This window comes from Schistocerca gregaria, chromosome 3 (genome assembly GCF_023897955.1).
Source record: "Schistocerca gregaria isolate iqSchGreg1 chromosome 3, iqSchGreg1.2, whole genome shotgun sequence".
Lineage (NCBI taxonomy): Eukaryota > Metazoa > Arthropoda > Insecta > Orthoptera > Acrididae > Schistocerca > Schistocerca gregaria.
The window spans coordinates 356,123,856-356,142,598 of NC_064922.1; the positions used below are offsets into that span (position 1 = coordinate 356,123,856).

General features: G+C 45.8%; 1 protein-coding gene across 1 annotated transcript in view; it reads left to right on the plus strand.

Annotated features, from left to right (window-relative positions):
* The window catches only part of LOC126356157 (uncharacterized), a 31,554-nt gene that overhangs the window by 12,717 nt on the left and 94 nt on the right, over positions 1-18,743 (plus strand). The window contains exon 2 of the mRNA XM_050006902.1: positions 17,354-18,213. Coding sequence (XP_049862859.1) covers positions 17,549-18,213 — 665 coding nt within the window. The 5' untranslated portion in view covers positions 17,354-17,548. The remainder of the gene's footprint in view (positions 1-17,353; positions 18,214-18,743) is intronic.

Consider the following 18,743-nt stretch of genomic DNA (forward strand, 5'->3'; position numbering starts at 1 on the left):
CCTGTGCCACCCAACGTGCTCTAGAAGGTGTAAGTCAACTAACCTGGCCAGCAAGATCTCCGGATCTGTCCCCCATTGAGCATGTTTGGGACTGGATGAAGCGTCGTCTCACGCGGTCTGCACGTCCAGCACGAACACTGGTCCAACTGAGGTGCCAGGTGGAAATGGCACGGCAGGCCGTTCCACAGGACTACATCCAGCATCTCTACGATCGTCTCCATGGGAGAATTGCAGCCTGCATTGTTGCGTAAGGTGGATATACACTGTACTAGTGCCGACATTGTGCATGCTCTGTTGCCTGTGTCTATGTGCCTGTGGTTCCGTCAGTGTGATCATGTGATGTATCTGACCCCAGGAATGTGTCAATAAAGTTTCCCCTTCCTGGGTCAATGAATTCACGGTGTTCTTATTTCAATTTCCAGGAGTGTATATTGCTCATACATAGGAAAAGAAATCCACTACTGTACGGCTACACTATTGATGACAAACCGCTGGAAACGGAATCTACCGTAAAATATCTAGCAGTAAATATGTAGAGTGACCTTAAGTGGAATGACCACATAAAACAAATAGTGGAAAAAGCAGATGCCTGACTCAGATTCATAGGAACAATCTTAAAGAAATGTAATTCATCCACGAAGTAAGTGGCTTATAAGGTGCTCGTTCGACCGATTCTTGAGTACTGTTCCTCTCTCTGGGATTCTTACCAGGTAGGACTGATAGAAGAGATAGAGAAGGTCCAACGGAGAGCGAGGCGTTTCGTCACGGAATCGTTTACCCGACGCGAAAGCGTTACGGAGATGCCCAACAAACTCCATTGGCAGACATTACAGGGATGGTGTTGTGCATCACGGAGAGATTTACAACTGAAATTTCGACTGAGCATTTTCATGAAGGAGTCGGACAACACATTACCCCCCCCCCCCTCACCTCCCCACCCCCAACACACACACATACATAAGTCTCTAGACGAGAAAATTCGAGAAATTAGAGCCAGTATAGAGGCTTACCGACAATCATTCTTCCCAGGCTTTATTCACGAGTGGAATAGGCTTGTAAGGCTCAGTTAGTTGTACAAAAGTACACTTCGCCACACACCATTAGGTGGCTTGCGGAGTATGATGCACATGTAGCTGAAACCGCCATCCCTAGCTGAAACTACATAAATGTGAACTCCAGTTTTGAATGAGGAATGCCACGAGTGCAGCGTGGTAGTTTGCTTAAGTCTTTGTGATACCGTTGTCATCTCCAGTGGCTGTTGCAAATTACAAGTGATGCAGTTGAACCTACAGTTAATATACTGTGGCTGTGTTAAACAATGTAAACAGCTAATTGCTGGGTGTTGTCAGGGGGTACAACGACCATTCGCAGTTGGACATCGATTAGGGCAGACACGTGTCGTGAGCTTCGCGTATCTTGTTGGATGAAAAATGTTACCTTTTTATGATGTACATTGCACGAGAGTAGTAGTAGTTCAGTTGTAAATGTGGCAGAGGCTTCGAGTATGGTGAGAAGGAACAATAAATACGACACTAAAATCACTACTACGACTGGTAATTCCGTGTTTAATGATTCCTGGTATGTTTTTAAAAAAATTAACATCATTTCCATCCCTTGCGTCAGCTTCAGAGCTGACTTTTGAGAAAATCATTGCGCACATCAATTAATATGGCGTTTCAATATGAAATAACTTACTTTTATGAATCGTCTTAGAGATGCCTTACTTCTGCATGACCACCATATGAGTTTCAGGACTGCAGAAAAGATGGACGTCAAATGCAGTGCAGGAGAATGAAATTCACACGTAGTGACCCTACAACTTGAAAAATGTTAAAGTAGATAAAACTCTACCCCAAAGAGCTCACCCGATATTCTGTTAAATGTTTCGTTCCTTTTAAGTTATGAAGAAAGGAGCACCGCTTTTCATGTTGGTGTAGAGTGAATTTTCAGGTGACAGTTCATGCTTCATTTCGTAATACTTTCCGAAGAAGCACATACAGTCTTTGAAGTCACTTGCCTTTTGATGATAGTTGTCCGCATATTTCGTAGACATTGCCGTAACTGTTATTGATTAAACATCAATTATTCACTATTACCTCCATGCAAAGAGGTGACGTCTTGGAAATCTAGGTCGTGTTTACAGTTGTGTCCTACCCATGTACGTCGTCCTCATTTAATGTTAAATGAAAAATGATAAGCTTCTTCTGTGAATTTTTTGTACTACCGTCCGCTAATTGCCTCGCGTCGATTCTTAGTTGTTATTAGAGTTCTATTTGTCGCATTCAGCTGCGTGGGATTAATAATTCATTTTAGCTGCGCGTGATTTCTGGCATCTGAGGACTTACACAGCGACGTTAATGACACGCAGAGATTACAACTGCTGATTCGTGGGGAGAGAAGAGCCGATAACGTACCTTCCACGACTCTAGTATCTAACAGCTCGACCGTAGAACGAGGAGACATCAGGAAGAATGGAAAGCCCGACGGTGTGTAGTGCATTTGCCTACATTTGCTGTTTAGCACCCGGGTACAGTCTTTATTCCTCGGAATCGAAGGAATTCTAGTCTAACTTTCATCTTATGAAGTTATTTTGTTCGTGAAGAGTAATGTCTTTTACCACCTTAGTTGTTAGCCAATTAATGATTGTTGACAGAATTTCTAACCAGCCAAAAATGCTACAAAAACTTTTCTTTGTCTCGTCATAATTAGTTTAGTAACACAGCCCATTGCTAGAGGGCTACGTATGTATAGCATTTACTTTACTCTCATTCGATATTTTGAGTATTACCAGATATTTCGTCATACTGTTTGATGAACTATTGGTACGGAGGAGAACGAGATCTGTGCGAGAATGATTTCTGTGTAATTTACACTATGTGTTCCCACACTGCATGTTGCAGTCACTGTCGTTACTAAAAAGGCAGTGGGAGAGCGGAATAAGGCACGCAACGTTCCAGTTTCTAGCAATGAAATAAAGACCTATATCGCTGATGTCAGTCTTTTGTAGAGTTATGGAGAATGTTTTCATGTTAATAAATGGTTTCCAGCTAACTGATCGTCACTATAATTCGAAATAACTCGCTATATGCAGTTCAGAAAGTGCTAGGGGTTCATGCAGATCGAATATGTTGATGGTCTTAATTGTTGAGAGAAAACGTAATACTAAATTCAGTTGAGAGGCAAGGCAACTAATCTTTGAATTTATTCATGGATAGAAGAGAGGTCGTACCTGTACCCAACGAGAAAGCTGCCATGTACTCTCAGCCATGCACAATTCAAAAGCACTAATTTTAAGCGTTTGGAAACAACATGCCTTCAGTGTCGGAGCATGTACACACAAGCATTTCCATGGCATGGAATACATTTAGAAACTTTCATACACCCAAAGTCCATTTAGCTACACGATTAACGTGTGAAAGGTAAGAAAGATAAAAAAAAACCCACATAAAAGGCAAAGTTCTGCGTTGAAGGCTCGGTCCAGCGCACTACTTAATTACGACAGATCGCTTCAACTTTCAATAGTTGAACATATATTTTCCATCTTATTATCGCCTCACCATAGTTCTTGAAATTTTACTCGTATATGAGGTGTTTATTTCACTGCTGATGCTTCCTCTTTCTAACATTATATTCCTTCGATATCGCAGTGCCTGCATTGTTCCGAATAACGATGCAATGTTGCTTTAGTCATGAAAGCATGTCCAAAGGAACATTGCATCGTAATTAGAAATGACACAGGCACTGCATCGTATTTATTCGGCAATTTCGGGCAAGCGACTTTAAAGTACAGGTTGTTGGTTGGTTGTTTGTGGGAAGAGAACAGACAGCGAGGTCATCGGTCTCAGCGGATTAGGGAAGGATGGGGAAGGAAGTCGGCCGTGCCCTTTCAAAGGAACCATCCCAGCATTTGCCTGGAGTGATTTAGGGAAATCACGGAAAACCTAAATCAGGATGGCTGGACGCCGGATTGAACCGTCGTCCTCCCGATTGCGAGTCCAGTGTGCTACCACTGCGCCACCTCGCTCGGTCCCCCTGTACAGGAGTATACACAATGGATGTACGGGTACAGGTCGTAGACACATGATTGATGGCATATGGAAGTTTGGCTCGGGTCCGAGTAGTTGTTGGATAGACTAATGGCTGCCGGCACGGTAGCTCAGCGTGGTCGGTGAGAAGGAAAATTGCACTCTGTAATAAAAACTATGAAAGTTAACAAGCGTCATGGGACGCCCGCTCCGAGCAAATGTAATGACCAAAAACGAACAAGATGAGATTAAAAAATATATATATGGTAAGGCGACCGCTCTCGAAAACCGGGAAATCCAGGTTCGAGTCCCGGTCCGCCAGAAATTTCATTGCCGTCACTCCATTGTGCACATGATATTTGTCCAAATTCGCAACTGCGAATACATTTCGTATATTATATTGCCTCTGTATCTTGTTGTTATAACCCTATGAGTCATTAACATTTTTTTCCTCGTTTACCAGATGTTTCTAAGTCATCTGTCTGCTTCTTCTGCTTTTAAAGATGTTTAAATGTAATCTAGCTTCATTGCGTCCTTTAATAAAAAAAAAAGCTTAGTGTCATCTGTTAACAACAGTATTTCTGCTACTCACAAAATTGAGAATAACAGGCAGATGAGAGCACTGAGACGAACAGCCCACAAAGGATGCAATTTTTTAATCTTGAGATCACTTTCTCTTAAACGATGACATGTGTGCAGGTAACCTCTATTGTCGATATATGCTATGATTATTCGTTGTTCATTGAAACCTGGCGAAGTGGGACTGCGGCTAGGATAACGAGCACTTACACGACAGGAGATCCAGATCTAGATTCTGTTTTCCGAAAACACTTCAGATCTTTAGGTAAATGACAATTCTTTTCAGAAGGTCACGGGGGTGTTGCTTCTTCATCTTTATCCAACAGAGCCAGTGTTCCGTTAAAAAGGAATAGTTCAAATGGCTCTGAACACTATGGGACGAGGTCATCAGTCCCCTAGAACTTAGAACTACTTAAACCTAACTAACATAAGGACATCACACACATCCATGCCCGAGGCAGGATTCGAACCTGCGACAGTAGCGGTAGCGCGGTTCGAGACTGAAGCGCTTAGAACCTTCCAGACTGAAGCGCCTAGAACCACTCGGCCACACCGGCCTAGTGTTCCGGCTCTAATAACAGCCATGCCCATGAAACGTTACGTTCTAAGGTTGCCGTAGCTCCGTATTTGTTCTGTGATAGTTTACAGTCGACAAACAGTAACTGATTATTGTGTAACAAACGACCAAAATTGATAAAAACTCGAAATCAACAGTAAAACAACCGTACTTCGGACATACGACGTTGGATCACATGGCTATTGCACAAATCAACTGCAAACAGAAGTGTTTTGATGTTTAAATAATTGTTTTTCGCTTGAAGTTGTGACAGACGATGTATATTAAGCATTGTCAAGACAACCTATTTGTGATTTTTCTGAGTACTTTCGTCGACGGGCACGTCAGTGGGGAAATTAAGCCCTTCTGACCGACCGACAGCCGTACAGACTAAGCTTTCGATTCTTGAGAGGGTCCCCGTGAAAAACGAGTTATCGTCGAACAACGAAGCTTTGTGAAAACATTTGAGGGATGTGGAAGAGAAGTACCGAATAAAGAGTTGAAAGAAACACATTTTAATTTCCACACAAGAGGGTAAAGTTTGTTAACTGCGCACCACGTTTAAGTTCCAGGTTACAAACATTGCTCAGTGTGGCGAATATCTGTCTCCACGACAGCCTGGAACCTCGCTACAGCTTGCTTCGCTGTTGCCCGATACATTGGTGCACCACGGAATGTTCGGCTATCGTAATACAGCTCGTCCGCTACTTGAAGATCGCACATTGCGTCCAGCATTCTCAGGCATGGCAACAGTTTTTTTTTCTTTATTGGATTTCGATTTACCCCCCGCCCCAGAGAGGGGCTGGTAGCAGCACAATACGCCGCTCTGCAACCTACAGAAAAGTTAAAAAGCAGAAACAGGAGACACGAAAAACAAAACAAAAGCAAGTGATAAAACGGTGACTGTCAAAAACTGAAACATGCAGAAAAAGATACGATGAAAAATATAAAAAAAGGTCGGCGATGCAGATTAAAACACATAGTAAATAGATAGGCACAATTAAAAAACACGGCGAGCCCAGTGTGCATGAGATTAAAAAAAAAAAAAACACAACTAGCGACAATATGGTAGATGTTTGCAACATTGACAGGGGATGCAATACACTGAACACTCACTTAAAACAGCACTATACAGTGGCAGATGGGGGCAGGGTGAGGACCTTAAACGATAAGGGGAAAAAGGGGGGGGAGAAAAGAAAAGGATAAAAGAGGGGAGCCGATGAAGGGAGGGAACATAGAAAATGGGGGCTGGGCGGACGCGAGAAGGAGTGGGAAAGGCAGTGGAGGGGAGAGCAAAAAGGACTCGGGGGGGGGGGGAGAAGGGAGGCATAGAGAGGGTAGGCAGGGAAAAACAGGGTGGAAGGGGCGGACAGGGAGTCTGGGAAAAGGACAGAGGAAGGGAGAGGGGGGTGGGGATCAGAGTTGATAGAAGGAATAAATGGAGGGAGAGAGGGCATCATCCGGGAGAGGGAATCAATGGAAGCCACCTTGGGAAAGGAGATGAAGGGTGTAGAGGTGGAGGGTAGGGGGGACACAATGGTGAAGGCGCGGCAGAGGGTGGGAGTTGGAGAGAAGAGGAGCAACCAGGGGATGAGGGGGATCAAGGCGGCGGGAGGTGTAGAGAACGCGGATATGTTTGAGGAAAAGGAGCAGATGGGAGAAATGAATCAGGTCATAGAGGATACGCCTGGGGGATGGAAGGCATATATGGAAGGCAAGGTGGAGTTCATGGAGCTGGAAGATCTGGAGGGACTTATAGAACTTGGGGGGAGGGGGGATATCCAGGCGAGACTAGCATAACAGAGGATAGGATGGATTAAGGATTTGTAGGTGTGGTGGATGGTAGTGGAATTCAACCCTCATGTCCGGCAAGAGAGGAGTTTGAGGAGTCGGAGGCGATTGTGGGCTTTGGATTGGATAGAGTGGAGATGAGGGATCCAAGTGAGGTGATGGTCAATGGTGAGGCCACGGTAGGTAAGGGTGATGGAGAGGAGGACAGGACGGGCGCAGATGGTAAGGCAGAAATCAAGGAGCCGGAAGGAGCGACTGGTGGCAACAGTAACTTTTTCACCAATTTGTGACTGTTGGCCTCTCCCAAGAACAATTCCGAAATAACCAGTTAATTCGAACTTCCAAATTATGTTCTTCTACTCCGGCACAGGAAGAAGGCATATCTGTACGCCTCTAATGCGTCGATACTAGCGAAGAGCAACACTGTTGCTGCTGTTATTATAAAACGTCTTTACAAGTAGGAAAATGCACGCTGATGCTTGTGTTTCGATCCTACGCCGCCGCACCAGTACCGGCGCCTAACGGGAAGGCAGGGCAGTAACACTACTAAAGACACAAATCCTATAGTGCATAGCCTGGACATGATTCCTATAAAGCTGGGTAACTAAACAGCAAATAGTTTTCCTTCTAAACTGGGTCAAGTAACAGAGGTTTAATTGCTGCCACCCTATAAATTTAGCATTCTTGTAAAAAAAGCTAAGACTTCAAAGATGCTTCATTTAATTAGGAGCGCCGGGTTTCAAATACCCGTCCAGTCCAGTCATCCAGATTTAGGTTCTCCACGGTTTTCTCAAAACCAATGATTCCTTTGTAAACGACACAACCGTTTTCCCTTCCTGTCGTTGTCTGCTGAAAGCTTATGCTTCGACTCTTAATCACGTCGTTATTGATGGGACGTCAAACCCTAGTCTCTCTTCCGAGACACTTACCTTATGCTTAACAAGGACGGTAATTCGTGTACCGTTTCTTATTGTTGACAACGTGCCGGGTGTTTGTGTGGGCTGTAATTATCCTATGGCAGTCAGACTTAGTAGATATGCTAATCCATTAATGCGGAATCAATTTATGCGGGAAAAAATTAGTGTCAGTTTTGGTCACCAATCACAAATCTGGCGCTGTGAATGCAAAAAAGGTGTATAGAAATGTTTCCATATGTAACGGATTAGGAACGGGACATGAGCAGAAAAAGTCAAACAAGTCACCCTGGCTCTTTGTGTACAACAAGTGGTTTAACATTACCCCCGATTCGGCATTTCTAATATTGCCTGGCCACATGTCATCAACTTCGATCCGTGCCAGAAACCGAAGAGCAAACACAGAACGCTGCTGCACAGCATGAGTTTTCGGTTGCTACACTTCCGGGTCTTGTACGGGTAACAGTGTAATATAGACCGCTAAACTTTCCGTTGTGTTGATCATGGGATGGACAATTCTCGCGACACTGAATGAGGACCTGGGCAAGTGCTGCATGATCAGTTACCTCGTTAATAGCTTCCACCCTGTTCCAACATCAGGCTTACAAATGTATTCGAATTTCATTATCACCTTCTTTAAACCATTTAATGAGATCGGGCATCTCGTCAGACCTTTCGGTAGGCGATTATCTCTCGATACATCGCTGTAACTGCTGCCGTCCACATAAAACAGTTTCTCTAACAGCGCGCTGTCTCTCTCTTCTCGACAGCCATGCTCTTCACTCACGTTATGGCTTGCCAAATGGCAGCATGGGTGTCATACCGTTATACAAACAGTGTACAGCGCCAAATTTCCACCTGGTGGCCAACATTGTAACCACTTTCTTTTTCAGCTTAAATCCGCTCCTTATTAACGCATTAGCATACCTACCAAGCTTCTTTGACATGCCATAATTACAACCCACACTGGACCTCTGTGGTTGGTTGGTTGATTTGTGGAAGGGGACCAAATAGCGAGGTAATCGGTCCCATTGGGCTAGGGAAGAACGGGGAAGGAAGTCGGCCGTGCCCATTCAAAGGAACCATCCCGGCATTTGCCAAAGCGATTTAGGGACAACACGAGTTTGTAACATAATGCTGCCGAATACGAGCCCAGTGTGCTAACCACTGCGCCACCTCTCTCGGTGGAACTTTGTGAGTAGCTGCACTTTAAGTATAACCAGCCAGAATTTAACAGCCTTTTCTGTACTGGTAGCCCCTATGTCAGTTCGCATAATGTAAATATATGGAGCAGTTATGTGTAGTTTCGTACTATCTTACGCACCACTGGCGCGCCGCCTCATCCTGCTGAAGGGACGCCGCAACAATGGTTGCCATACTGACAGTTCGTGATGCTCCTGACGTCATCCCACTGTCCGTCTCGATACTTGTTAAGAGCAAGCCTGTTTTCTGTCACAAGGTATGTGGTGCGGTTGTATTATCCTACTTGGCCGAGTGATCAGTATGTCTGTATTCTTGTGCGGTAGTCGCGTGGAGCCATTGTGATCCTGCAAGACGATGAGTATGGTCATCTTGGAGCCATTTGAGTGACACTATTAAACGACAAATTTGTAGATAGGTAGTGGTGTATCAGTGTGTATAACAACAGCTAACGCCTAGTTAGAAATAAATTTACCTTGGTTCAAGGTACACTATCATAATGCACACTGCCTGAAAAAAAAAGGCAACCACAAGGAGAGGAGGAACTGAAATGAAATATGATGGGTCGAGAATGTGTGGGTTATTATTTCAGTGATTACAAAATCGAGTCAAATGTACAGAGAACTTGGCTGTGTGAATCCGCTTATTAGTATGGCGTTGCACCCCCTTTGGCCTAGCCCGCATCTCGTGGTCGTGCGGTAACGTTCTCGCTTCCCACGCCCGGGTTCCTGGGTTCGATTCCCGGCGGGGTCAGGGATTTTCTCTGCCTCATGATGGCTGGGTGTTGTGTGATGTCCTTAGGTTAGTTAGGTTTATGTAGTTCTAAGTTCTAGCGGACTGATGACCATAGATGTTAAGTTCCATAGTGCTCAGAGCCATTTATACCCCTTTGGCCTAAATACAGGGATATTCGGGTAGGAAAGGCATTATGAAGTGGTTGTAACCTCTCCTGAGGCGAACAGGCCCACAAATATTGTAACTGGTCCTTGATATCATGGATGTTGATACTGGCACGGAGTTGACGTCTGTGCTGTCCCCACATACGTTCTGTGGATACAGGAATATCTCCATATCATACAGATAGATCTTAGAGATTCGTTTCATGTGTGGACGAACATTATCCTGTTGAAAAATGGCATTACGATATTGTTCACATGAGAAGTGACCCACGAGGCATCAGGAAGTCCGTGGCCTACCATCCTGTTCCTCAATCACTACCAGCTGTAACCTGAAATTATACTCGATGGCTCCCCACTCCGTGATGCCAAGAGTAAGATTTCTGTGTCTCGTCTTCAAAACATGGGAAGAATGAGACCTCTCTCCATGTCGCAGAGATACTCGCCAACGACAACCCGGAGTAGTGTAGTTTTTGTTTTTCAATTTTTTGGCTCTCGGGCAGTGCACATCCAGCCATCTCAATAGTGTAATGTCAATTATAACGATACAAACGTAAGTACAACACTTCACCCAGTCCCGGAGCGGACCCAGCAGCGAATTTAATCCAGGCACCTTCACTTAGCAATCCCCCGCGCTGACCGCACAGCTACCGAGGCTGTTTTCCGGGTTAGTGCTGCACTGCGATTCATTGCTGGACACAATGCAACGTCATGCTTCTCGGACGCGAAACAACTCCAAACGCTGCCATTTGTGTTGTGGTGTAAACAGAAGCCTAGGTATGGGACGGTAATTCTCTACTCCAGCTGTTGCTAGTCTCCAGCAATTGGTGTGGGATGAAAGAATGTTGCAGGAAATTCATTAAACAGATGTGAAGACGTTACGGTGTGCTTGATGCACAGTATGGTGATCCTCCCTTGTGGTGTTCAGAAGCGATCCACTGGTACCGTGACGACGAATATGCCTCCCCTCACGTTCTTACATACTCTCTCATCGGGCCGCCGTCACGTTCGAAAGCCTCACAAATCTGAATACTGCCCGATTCGATCAACTGGCGAAATAAAGTTCCACAATAAGGCCTCTTTCAGACTCTATCAGGTGGTGATAACACAGTCTCCTACGAGTACGCAGCATCTCTGTATTTTCACAGTGATCACTCAACATCTGACGCTGATTACGCCACTTATATAGCTTAACAGGCCAGGTAACAGCACTAAACACGAACAACACTAAAGCACTCTGGTAGCAGTCTCATCTGTCACCGAGTATTGCAACTAGATAACCGCTGATGTGGACGTGTACGAAATTACATTAACATCCGACTATGTCTTGTGGGTGCTTCGCACTCCGTTTGTCAGGCAGTGTATTCAGTAGAACTTTGAGAACTTCACTCTAAATTTTGAGTTTGATGTGTTTTGCCAATGTTGTCCAAATAAGGAAGCAGAAGTAAGGCGTAGAACTAGGGTCCGACTCAAGTGTGTGTGTGTGTGTGTGTGTGTGTGTGTGTGTGTGTGTGTGTGTGTGCGTGCGTGCGTGCGTGTGTGTGTGTGTGTGTGGGTATGCAGAGAGATTACAGTTCGTTACATCTCCACCCTCCACTGTTACTTACCGTTATCCTCACATTAAATGAGCTCCATGAACCTGTGATTTTATATATAACAACAGCATATTACAATTATTGAATTAAAAGTTCTTATATGCCCTGATGGAAAAGATCCCAACACCAAGAAATAATTAATGTAGAGTAATGAAATTTCAGGAATACATCTGTCTAGGTAACATATACTAGTGGTTAACGTTGCAAGTTCACAAGTAAATGTCAACGCGAGAAAATCCATTGCAAACGTCAAATGCTGGTACATTAACATCTGGGGTAACTGCCAGAATGTTGAATGCAAGCATGCAAACTTGCATGATCACATCGTATTGGTGTCGGATATCGGTCTGTGTGATGGAGTTCCATGCCTGTTGCACTTGGTCGGTCAATACAGGGACGGTTAATGTTGGTTGTGGATGACGCTGGAGTCGCCGTCCGACGATGTCCCACGTGTTCTAGTTTGGGGACAGAGCTTGTGACCGAACAGGCCAAGTAAACGTGCCGTCACCCTGTAGAGCACGTTGGATTACAACAGGGTATTTGTCTAACATGCCCACTGTATCGTCCATAATACAGTTGAGAACTCAAACATTTTACGAAAATTCCGAAATATCACTGTACCAACTGATATCATCACTGGGCTCAGACCCATTCCACATCAACTACAAACATCCTAAAAACACAATATCCCGACACTTTAGGGTATAAATCATGATCCCCTCACACAACACACTTACAACTATACATGCACAAACAAACCCATCGTGTTAACAAACCCAAAAGTCAGACAGAAGGCATTAGGCGAAGTCCACCGGCCCTGCAGAATACATGGACTGAAGTCCAGTCATGACAACGGCAACGGTATTTGCGTAAGCGTTATCCTGTTGTAATACACTCCTGGAAATTGAAATAAGAACACCGTGAATTCATTGTCCCAGGAAGGGGAAACTTTATTGACACATTCCTGGGGTCAGATACATCACATGATCACACTGACAGAACCACAGGCACATAGACACAGGCAACAGAGCATGCACAATGTCGGCACTACTACAGTGTATATCCACCTTTCACAGCAATGCAGGCTGCTATTCTCCCATGGAGACGATCGTAGAGATGCTGGATGTAGTCCTGTAGAACGGTTGCCATGCCATTTCCACCTGGCGCCTGAGTTGGACCAGCGTTCGTGCTGGACGTGCAGACCGCGTGAGACGACGCTTCATCCAGTCCCAAACATGCTCAATGGGGGACAGATCCGGAAATCTTGCTGGCCAGGGTAGTTGACTTACACCTTCTAGAGCACGTTGGTTGGCATGGGATACATGTGGACGTGCATTGTCCTGTTGGAACAGCAAGTTCCCTTGCCGGTCTAGGAATGGTAGAACGATGGGTTCGATGACGGTTTGGATGTACCGTGCACTATTCAGTGTCCCCTCGACGAACACCAGAGGTGTACGGCCAGTGTAGGAGATCGCTCCCCACACCATGATGCCGGGTGTTGGCCCTGTGTGCCTTGGTCGTATGCAGTCCTGATTGTGGCGCTCACCTGCACGGCGCCAAACACGCATACGACCATCATTGGCACCAAGGCAGAAGCGACTCTCATCGCTGAAGACGACACGTCTCCATTCGTCCCTCCATTCACGCCTGTCGCGACACCACTGGAGGCGGGCTGCACGATGTTGGGGCGTGAGCGGAAGACGGCCCAACGGTGTGAGGGACCGTAGCCCAGCTTCATGGAGACGGTTGCGAATGGTCCTCGCCGATACCCCAGGAGCAACAGTGTCCCTAATTTGCTGGGAAGTGGCGGTGCGGTCCCCTACGGCACTGCGTAGGATCCTACGGTCTTGGCGTGCATCCGTGCGTCGCTGCGGTCCGGTCCCAGGTCGACGGGTACGTGCACCTTCCGCCGACCACCGGCGACAACATCGATGTACTGTGGAGACCTCACGCCCCACGTGTTGAGCAATTCGGCGATACGTCCACCCGGCCTCCCGCATGCCCACTGTACGCCCTCGCTCAAAGTCCGTCAACTGCACATACGGTCCACGTCCACGCTGTCGCGGCATGCTACCAGTGTTAAAGACTGCGATGGAGCTCCGTATGCCACGGCAAACTGGCTGACACTGACGGCGGCGGTGCACAAATGCTGCGCAGCTAGCGCCATTCGACGGCCAACACCGCGGTTCCTGGCGTGTCCGCTGTGCCGTGCGTGTGATCATTGCTTGTACAGCCGTCTCGCAGTGTCCGGAGCAAGTATGGTGGGTCTGACACAACGGTGTCAATGTGTTCTTTTTTCCATTTCCAGGAGTGTACATCCCCTGCAGTGCTGTTCTTGAATGGAAGCACACACGTCGAATCACCAGAATAATGTACAGATCCGCAGTCAAGGTGCGTGGTATAACCACGAAAGTGCTCCAGGAATTATACAAAATCGCACCCTAGACCGTAACTGCAGGTGTTTGTCCAGTGCGTCTAAGCGCCAGACAGGTTGTTTGCAGGCGCTCACCTGGCCTCCTTATAACCGACACACGGCCATCATTGATACCAACGCCGAACCGGCTTTATCAGAAAACACAGCAGACCTCCACTCTGCTCTCCAATAAGTCACAAACGGAGGTGGTTTGGAGTCGGTGGAACGCACCTAACGGGGCATCTTGCTCGGATTTATTCTCGAAGAAACTGATTTCTAACAGTTCGTTGTGTCACTGAGGTGCCAACTGCCGCTCGAATTGCTGCTACAGACGCAGGACGACGCGCCACAGACATACGTCGAACAAGATGGTGTCCGTTCTGGAGCCGCGTATTCTTGCGACTGTACCTTTCTGTGACCGCAGCTGTCGGCAATTCTGTATAGTGCCTACATTCCAGCCAAGTCTTTCTGCGGTATCGCGGAAGGAACATTCAACTTCTCGTAGTCTTATTACATGACCTAGTTCGAACTAAGTGAGCTGTTGGATGGGATGTATCCGTCGTCTTAAAGGCATTCCTGACCAACATGTTCTCACTACGTCCAGTCTCAAAGGTAATTAACGCTCACGACCTTTACAGCACTTATTCAAAGCATACCTGATTTGGATCCTCATCGTGGCGCTATTAACACCACCCTTATACCAGTGGAGCGAAACCTAAATGGTCGTCATCTTTCAGATGTAGAGACAAGCCTACCAACTTTCGTTTATCTGGTAGAACCCATTCTTGGTGTTGCAATCTTTTATATGCTGTCAGTGTAATTTGTTTACATCAGTGCTAAGTACATTGCTTCAATGTAACTTACAAGAAATTTCGATTCCGATAAATACATCAGATGAAACGAATCATCCAAACATTTGAGAAAAACCTGTGTCATAGAATTTTTTTAAGAACGATAATAAGAACAAAATGTCCCACTTTTACAATTTTATAACGTATACGGTATAAAATCGAAATGTACACTCACCATTATCAGTTCTTCACTTATTGTGAACCAGCTCTACAGACTGCCGCTATGCGAACATATAAACGGGGTGAATGCCATATCTTTCTGCCGTCTGCACCCTCGTTCAGAAAAGGCGTGCTTCCTTTGATTTGTTTTCTCTGTGGAACATCCCTGTCCTCCTGTCTTGCCTTCCTTCAAGTTCCTTTGGATTGCTGGTAAAACCTATGGACTCGTGAACCGTGTCAGATTTATTGTTAACAGCACCTATGGCCAGCCTGTGAGGGTGCGAACCGCGCGGGATTAGCCGAGCGGTCTTGGACGCTGCAGTCATGGACTGTGCGACTGATCCCGGCGGAGGTTCGAGTCCACTTTCGGGCATGGGTGTGTGTGTTTGTCCTTAGGATAATTTAGGTTAAGTGGTGTGTACGCTTAGGGACTTACGACCTTAGCAGTTAAGTCCCATAAGATTTCACACACTTTTTTTTGTGAAGGTGCCCATTTCCTTAGCTGGAATGTTTTCCGCAGCCAGTCAGGCCGCAGACCAGTTCACGCAACTAAAAAGTAGCGAATGCGACAGAAAACTGTAATTTTTTATAGAATTTCTTGCCGATTTCGAAACTCTTCATGGTACTTTATTCTCATAAAGCTAGGAAAATTTGAAAATTAATATATCTACAAATATTCTACCTGACAAAAGATGTTAAGCAGCCAGGAGGAGAGGAGGAAAATAAATGAAACTTCAACGGGGTGAGAGGGTATGTTATGTTATTTCGGTAATTACACAATCGAGTCAAATTTACCAAGTACTTGGCAGTATGAGCCTAATTGTTAGCATGACTTTGCACCTACTCGGCATGGGTGCACGCCCTGATTCGGTTGGAATGGTGTCATCAAGCCTTTGTATCCTCTGCTGAGGCAAGCTGGCCCACAACTGTTGTAACTGGTCCTAGATATCCGGGATACTAACACTGGAGATGACGTCCCAGCTGGTCCGACATGTTCTATCAGTGACAGATCTGATGATGATCTTGCTGCACACAGGAGTACCTCAACATCACACAGACAGTTCACAGAAACACGTTTCGTGTGTGGACAAGCATTGTCCTGTTGAAAAATGGCATTACGATACCCTTGCATGAGAAATAACACATTAGGTTGTAGGATGTCCGTGATGTACAATTGCGCCCTTAGCGTTCCCTCAGTCACTACAAGCCGGCTGCTGTGGCCGAGCGATTCTAGGCTTTTCAGTCCGGAAGCGCGCTGCTGCTACGGTCGCAGGTTCGAAGCCTGCCTCGGGCATGGATGTGTGTGATGTCCTTAGGTTACTTAGGTTTAAGTAGTTCTAAGTCTAGGGGACGATGACCTCAGATGTTAAGTCCGATAGTGCTTAGAGCCATTTGAACCATCAGTCATTACAAACCGTGACTTGAAATCATATCTGATGGCTCTGTGTATCATGGGGTCTGGAGTAAACTGCTTTGCTGTGCCAAAACATTGGAAGAGTAGGACCTCTCCCCATGTTGCCACCATACTCGGTTATCTGGGTTAGAGCTGAAAAGCAATTCGTCGTTGAAAACAATGAAATGCCATTCATCAGCAGTCCATGTTTCCGAGTCACGACACAACTCCAATTGCAGCCGTTTGTGTTTGCGGCGTTAACGGCAGCCTACACAAGCAGGGTGATTCCCCATTCTGCTTGCTGGTAGCCTCCAACCTATGATTCATGATGGCAGAGAATGTTCCGAGTAGTCCATTACTTGTTCCTGGATGGCAGATGCAGATGTGAAGAGTTTATGGTGTATTTGATGCCTAATATGGTGATGCTCCTTTGTGGTATTCAGACACGGTCGACCAGAGCCGTGAGGAGTATGTGTATCCTCTCTTTCCTTTGCGGTCCAACATCGGGGCACTGTCGCATTTGAGTCCCCCACAGATCTGGGTGTTACACGATCAACCAGCTGATCAAAAGGAGACTCATAATGAAGCCCTTCTCAAACTCCGTCTGGTACTAATAACCCTTCTTTTATATATGGCATCTCTGTGTCCTTCACAGTGATCACTCATCATCTTACGCTATTCACACCACTTGTATACCCCACCAGGCCTCATAACAACAGTAGCAACAAGTACTCCACTCTCGTGGAAATTCTGTCTGTTGCAGTGCACTGAGACTCCAATTATTTACATACTTGACAGTTATATATAGATGTATGAAATCAATTTGACATCTGACCATGTTTGATTGGTGCTTTACTTCTTTTGTGAGGCAGTGTATAACGCTTTTAGAAAAGTTTGGGAATGATCATGACACCCGCACCCTCCTTTGAATCCGCCCCTGAGATAATATGTGGTATGCACAGTACGTATCTGGTGTTCCAGAAACGCTATGAAGGCGTCGCTCGAGAGCCTGAAGGTGGTTGGCTGACGCTGTGGAAGGACCCGGAGACAACGAGCAGCGCTCTCAAGCTGAATGTGCGCTGCCTGTTCCTGGGGGGCCTCTGGTCCAAGTCCAGGGGTCCACTCTACCTGGCTTACAGCGCATTCATCCAGCTGTGCAGCTTCGCCTACATCGCCATGTGCATGGTCAGCATATTCTCCGCGGAGGGCGACATCAACGACGTTACGCTCACCTTGCTGCACACCTTCGAGGTGGTCTGTGGCGTTCTCAAAGCGGCCATCTTCTACCTGAAACGGCACGAATATTACGAGATCGTTCGCAACTTGGACGAACTCATGTCCGCCCAACGTCAGTACTTAACTGAAAGAAAAGACGAAGATCTGTTGATGATGCTGGAAGCAGCACACAAGAAAGCCAATTTCTTGACGCTCGTGCTTACAGGGTACATTTATGGGCTAGTTTTCGTGTGGTTGCCATTCCCTTTGATACTCTGCCCTTCCGAAAGGTTACTGCCCTTGATACCGCTACCAGGAAAATATTACAAGGAGCCTCTCTTGCTCTACATCACCGTGTACGCCATTCAGAGTTTCGTTCCGCTTTCACTGATTATGGTCGTGGACGGTCTCGACTGCTTCTTTGTGTCTTCGATGGTACACACCGAAGCTCTCCTCAAAGTTGTGTCGGAGCGCATCGCATCTCTTGGGCACCTTCCCTATACAGACTTCAGGATGCAGCGATTTTCTGGTCTGGAGCAGGAAACACGCAAAATGGATATTGTAAACAACTCAGATTGGACAGGAGAGTTGCGTTTGTGCATTGTGTGCTATCAAAAAATCATAGAGTAAGTACCAAGTCTCTTTGATTTTGCTTTCTTCCCTCAGTTTTCCCCTCAAATTTTTCTGTTTATTTAATTCGTTTCATTTATTCATTCGTGCACAATTTAGATTGTATGAATGTCTTCCATTGTATATATAAGAGCTACATTTTTCATGATGTACAGAGGTACGGGGTGTTCTAAAAGTCGCCGGCCGGTGTAGCTGAGCGGTTCTAGGCGCTTCAGTCTGGAACCGCGCGACCGAATGTGTGTGATGTCCTTATATTAGTTAGGTTTAAGTAGTTCTAAGTTCTAGGGGACTGATGACCTCATATGTTAAGTCCCATAGTGCTCAGAGCCATTTGAGCCATTTGTTCTAAAAGTCTCTCCACAGAGCCGTATGATTGTTAGCCGCGCATGCCGTATGCCGCAGTGAATATACTGAAATGAAACTCAGTGAAATACTAGTTATTAATTTATTGAATATTCATTTTTACTTACAAATTTTCATATTAAATTTTGAAAGTGTCCCCTCTGTTGTTGAGTACACAATTCAA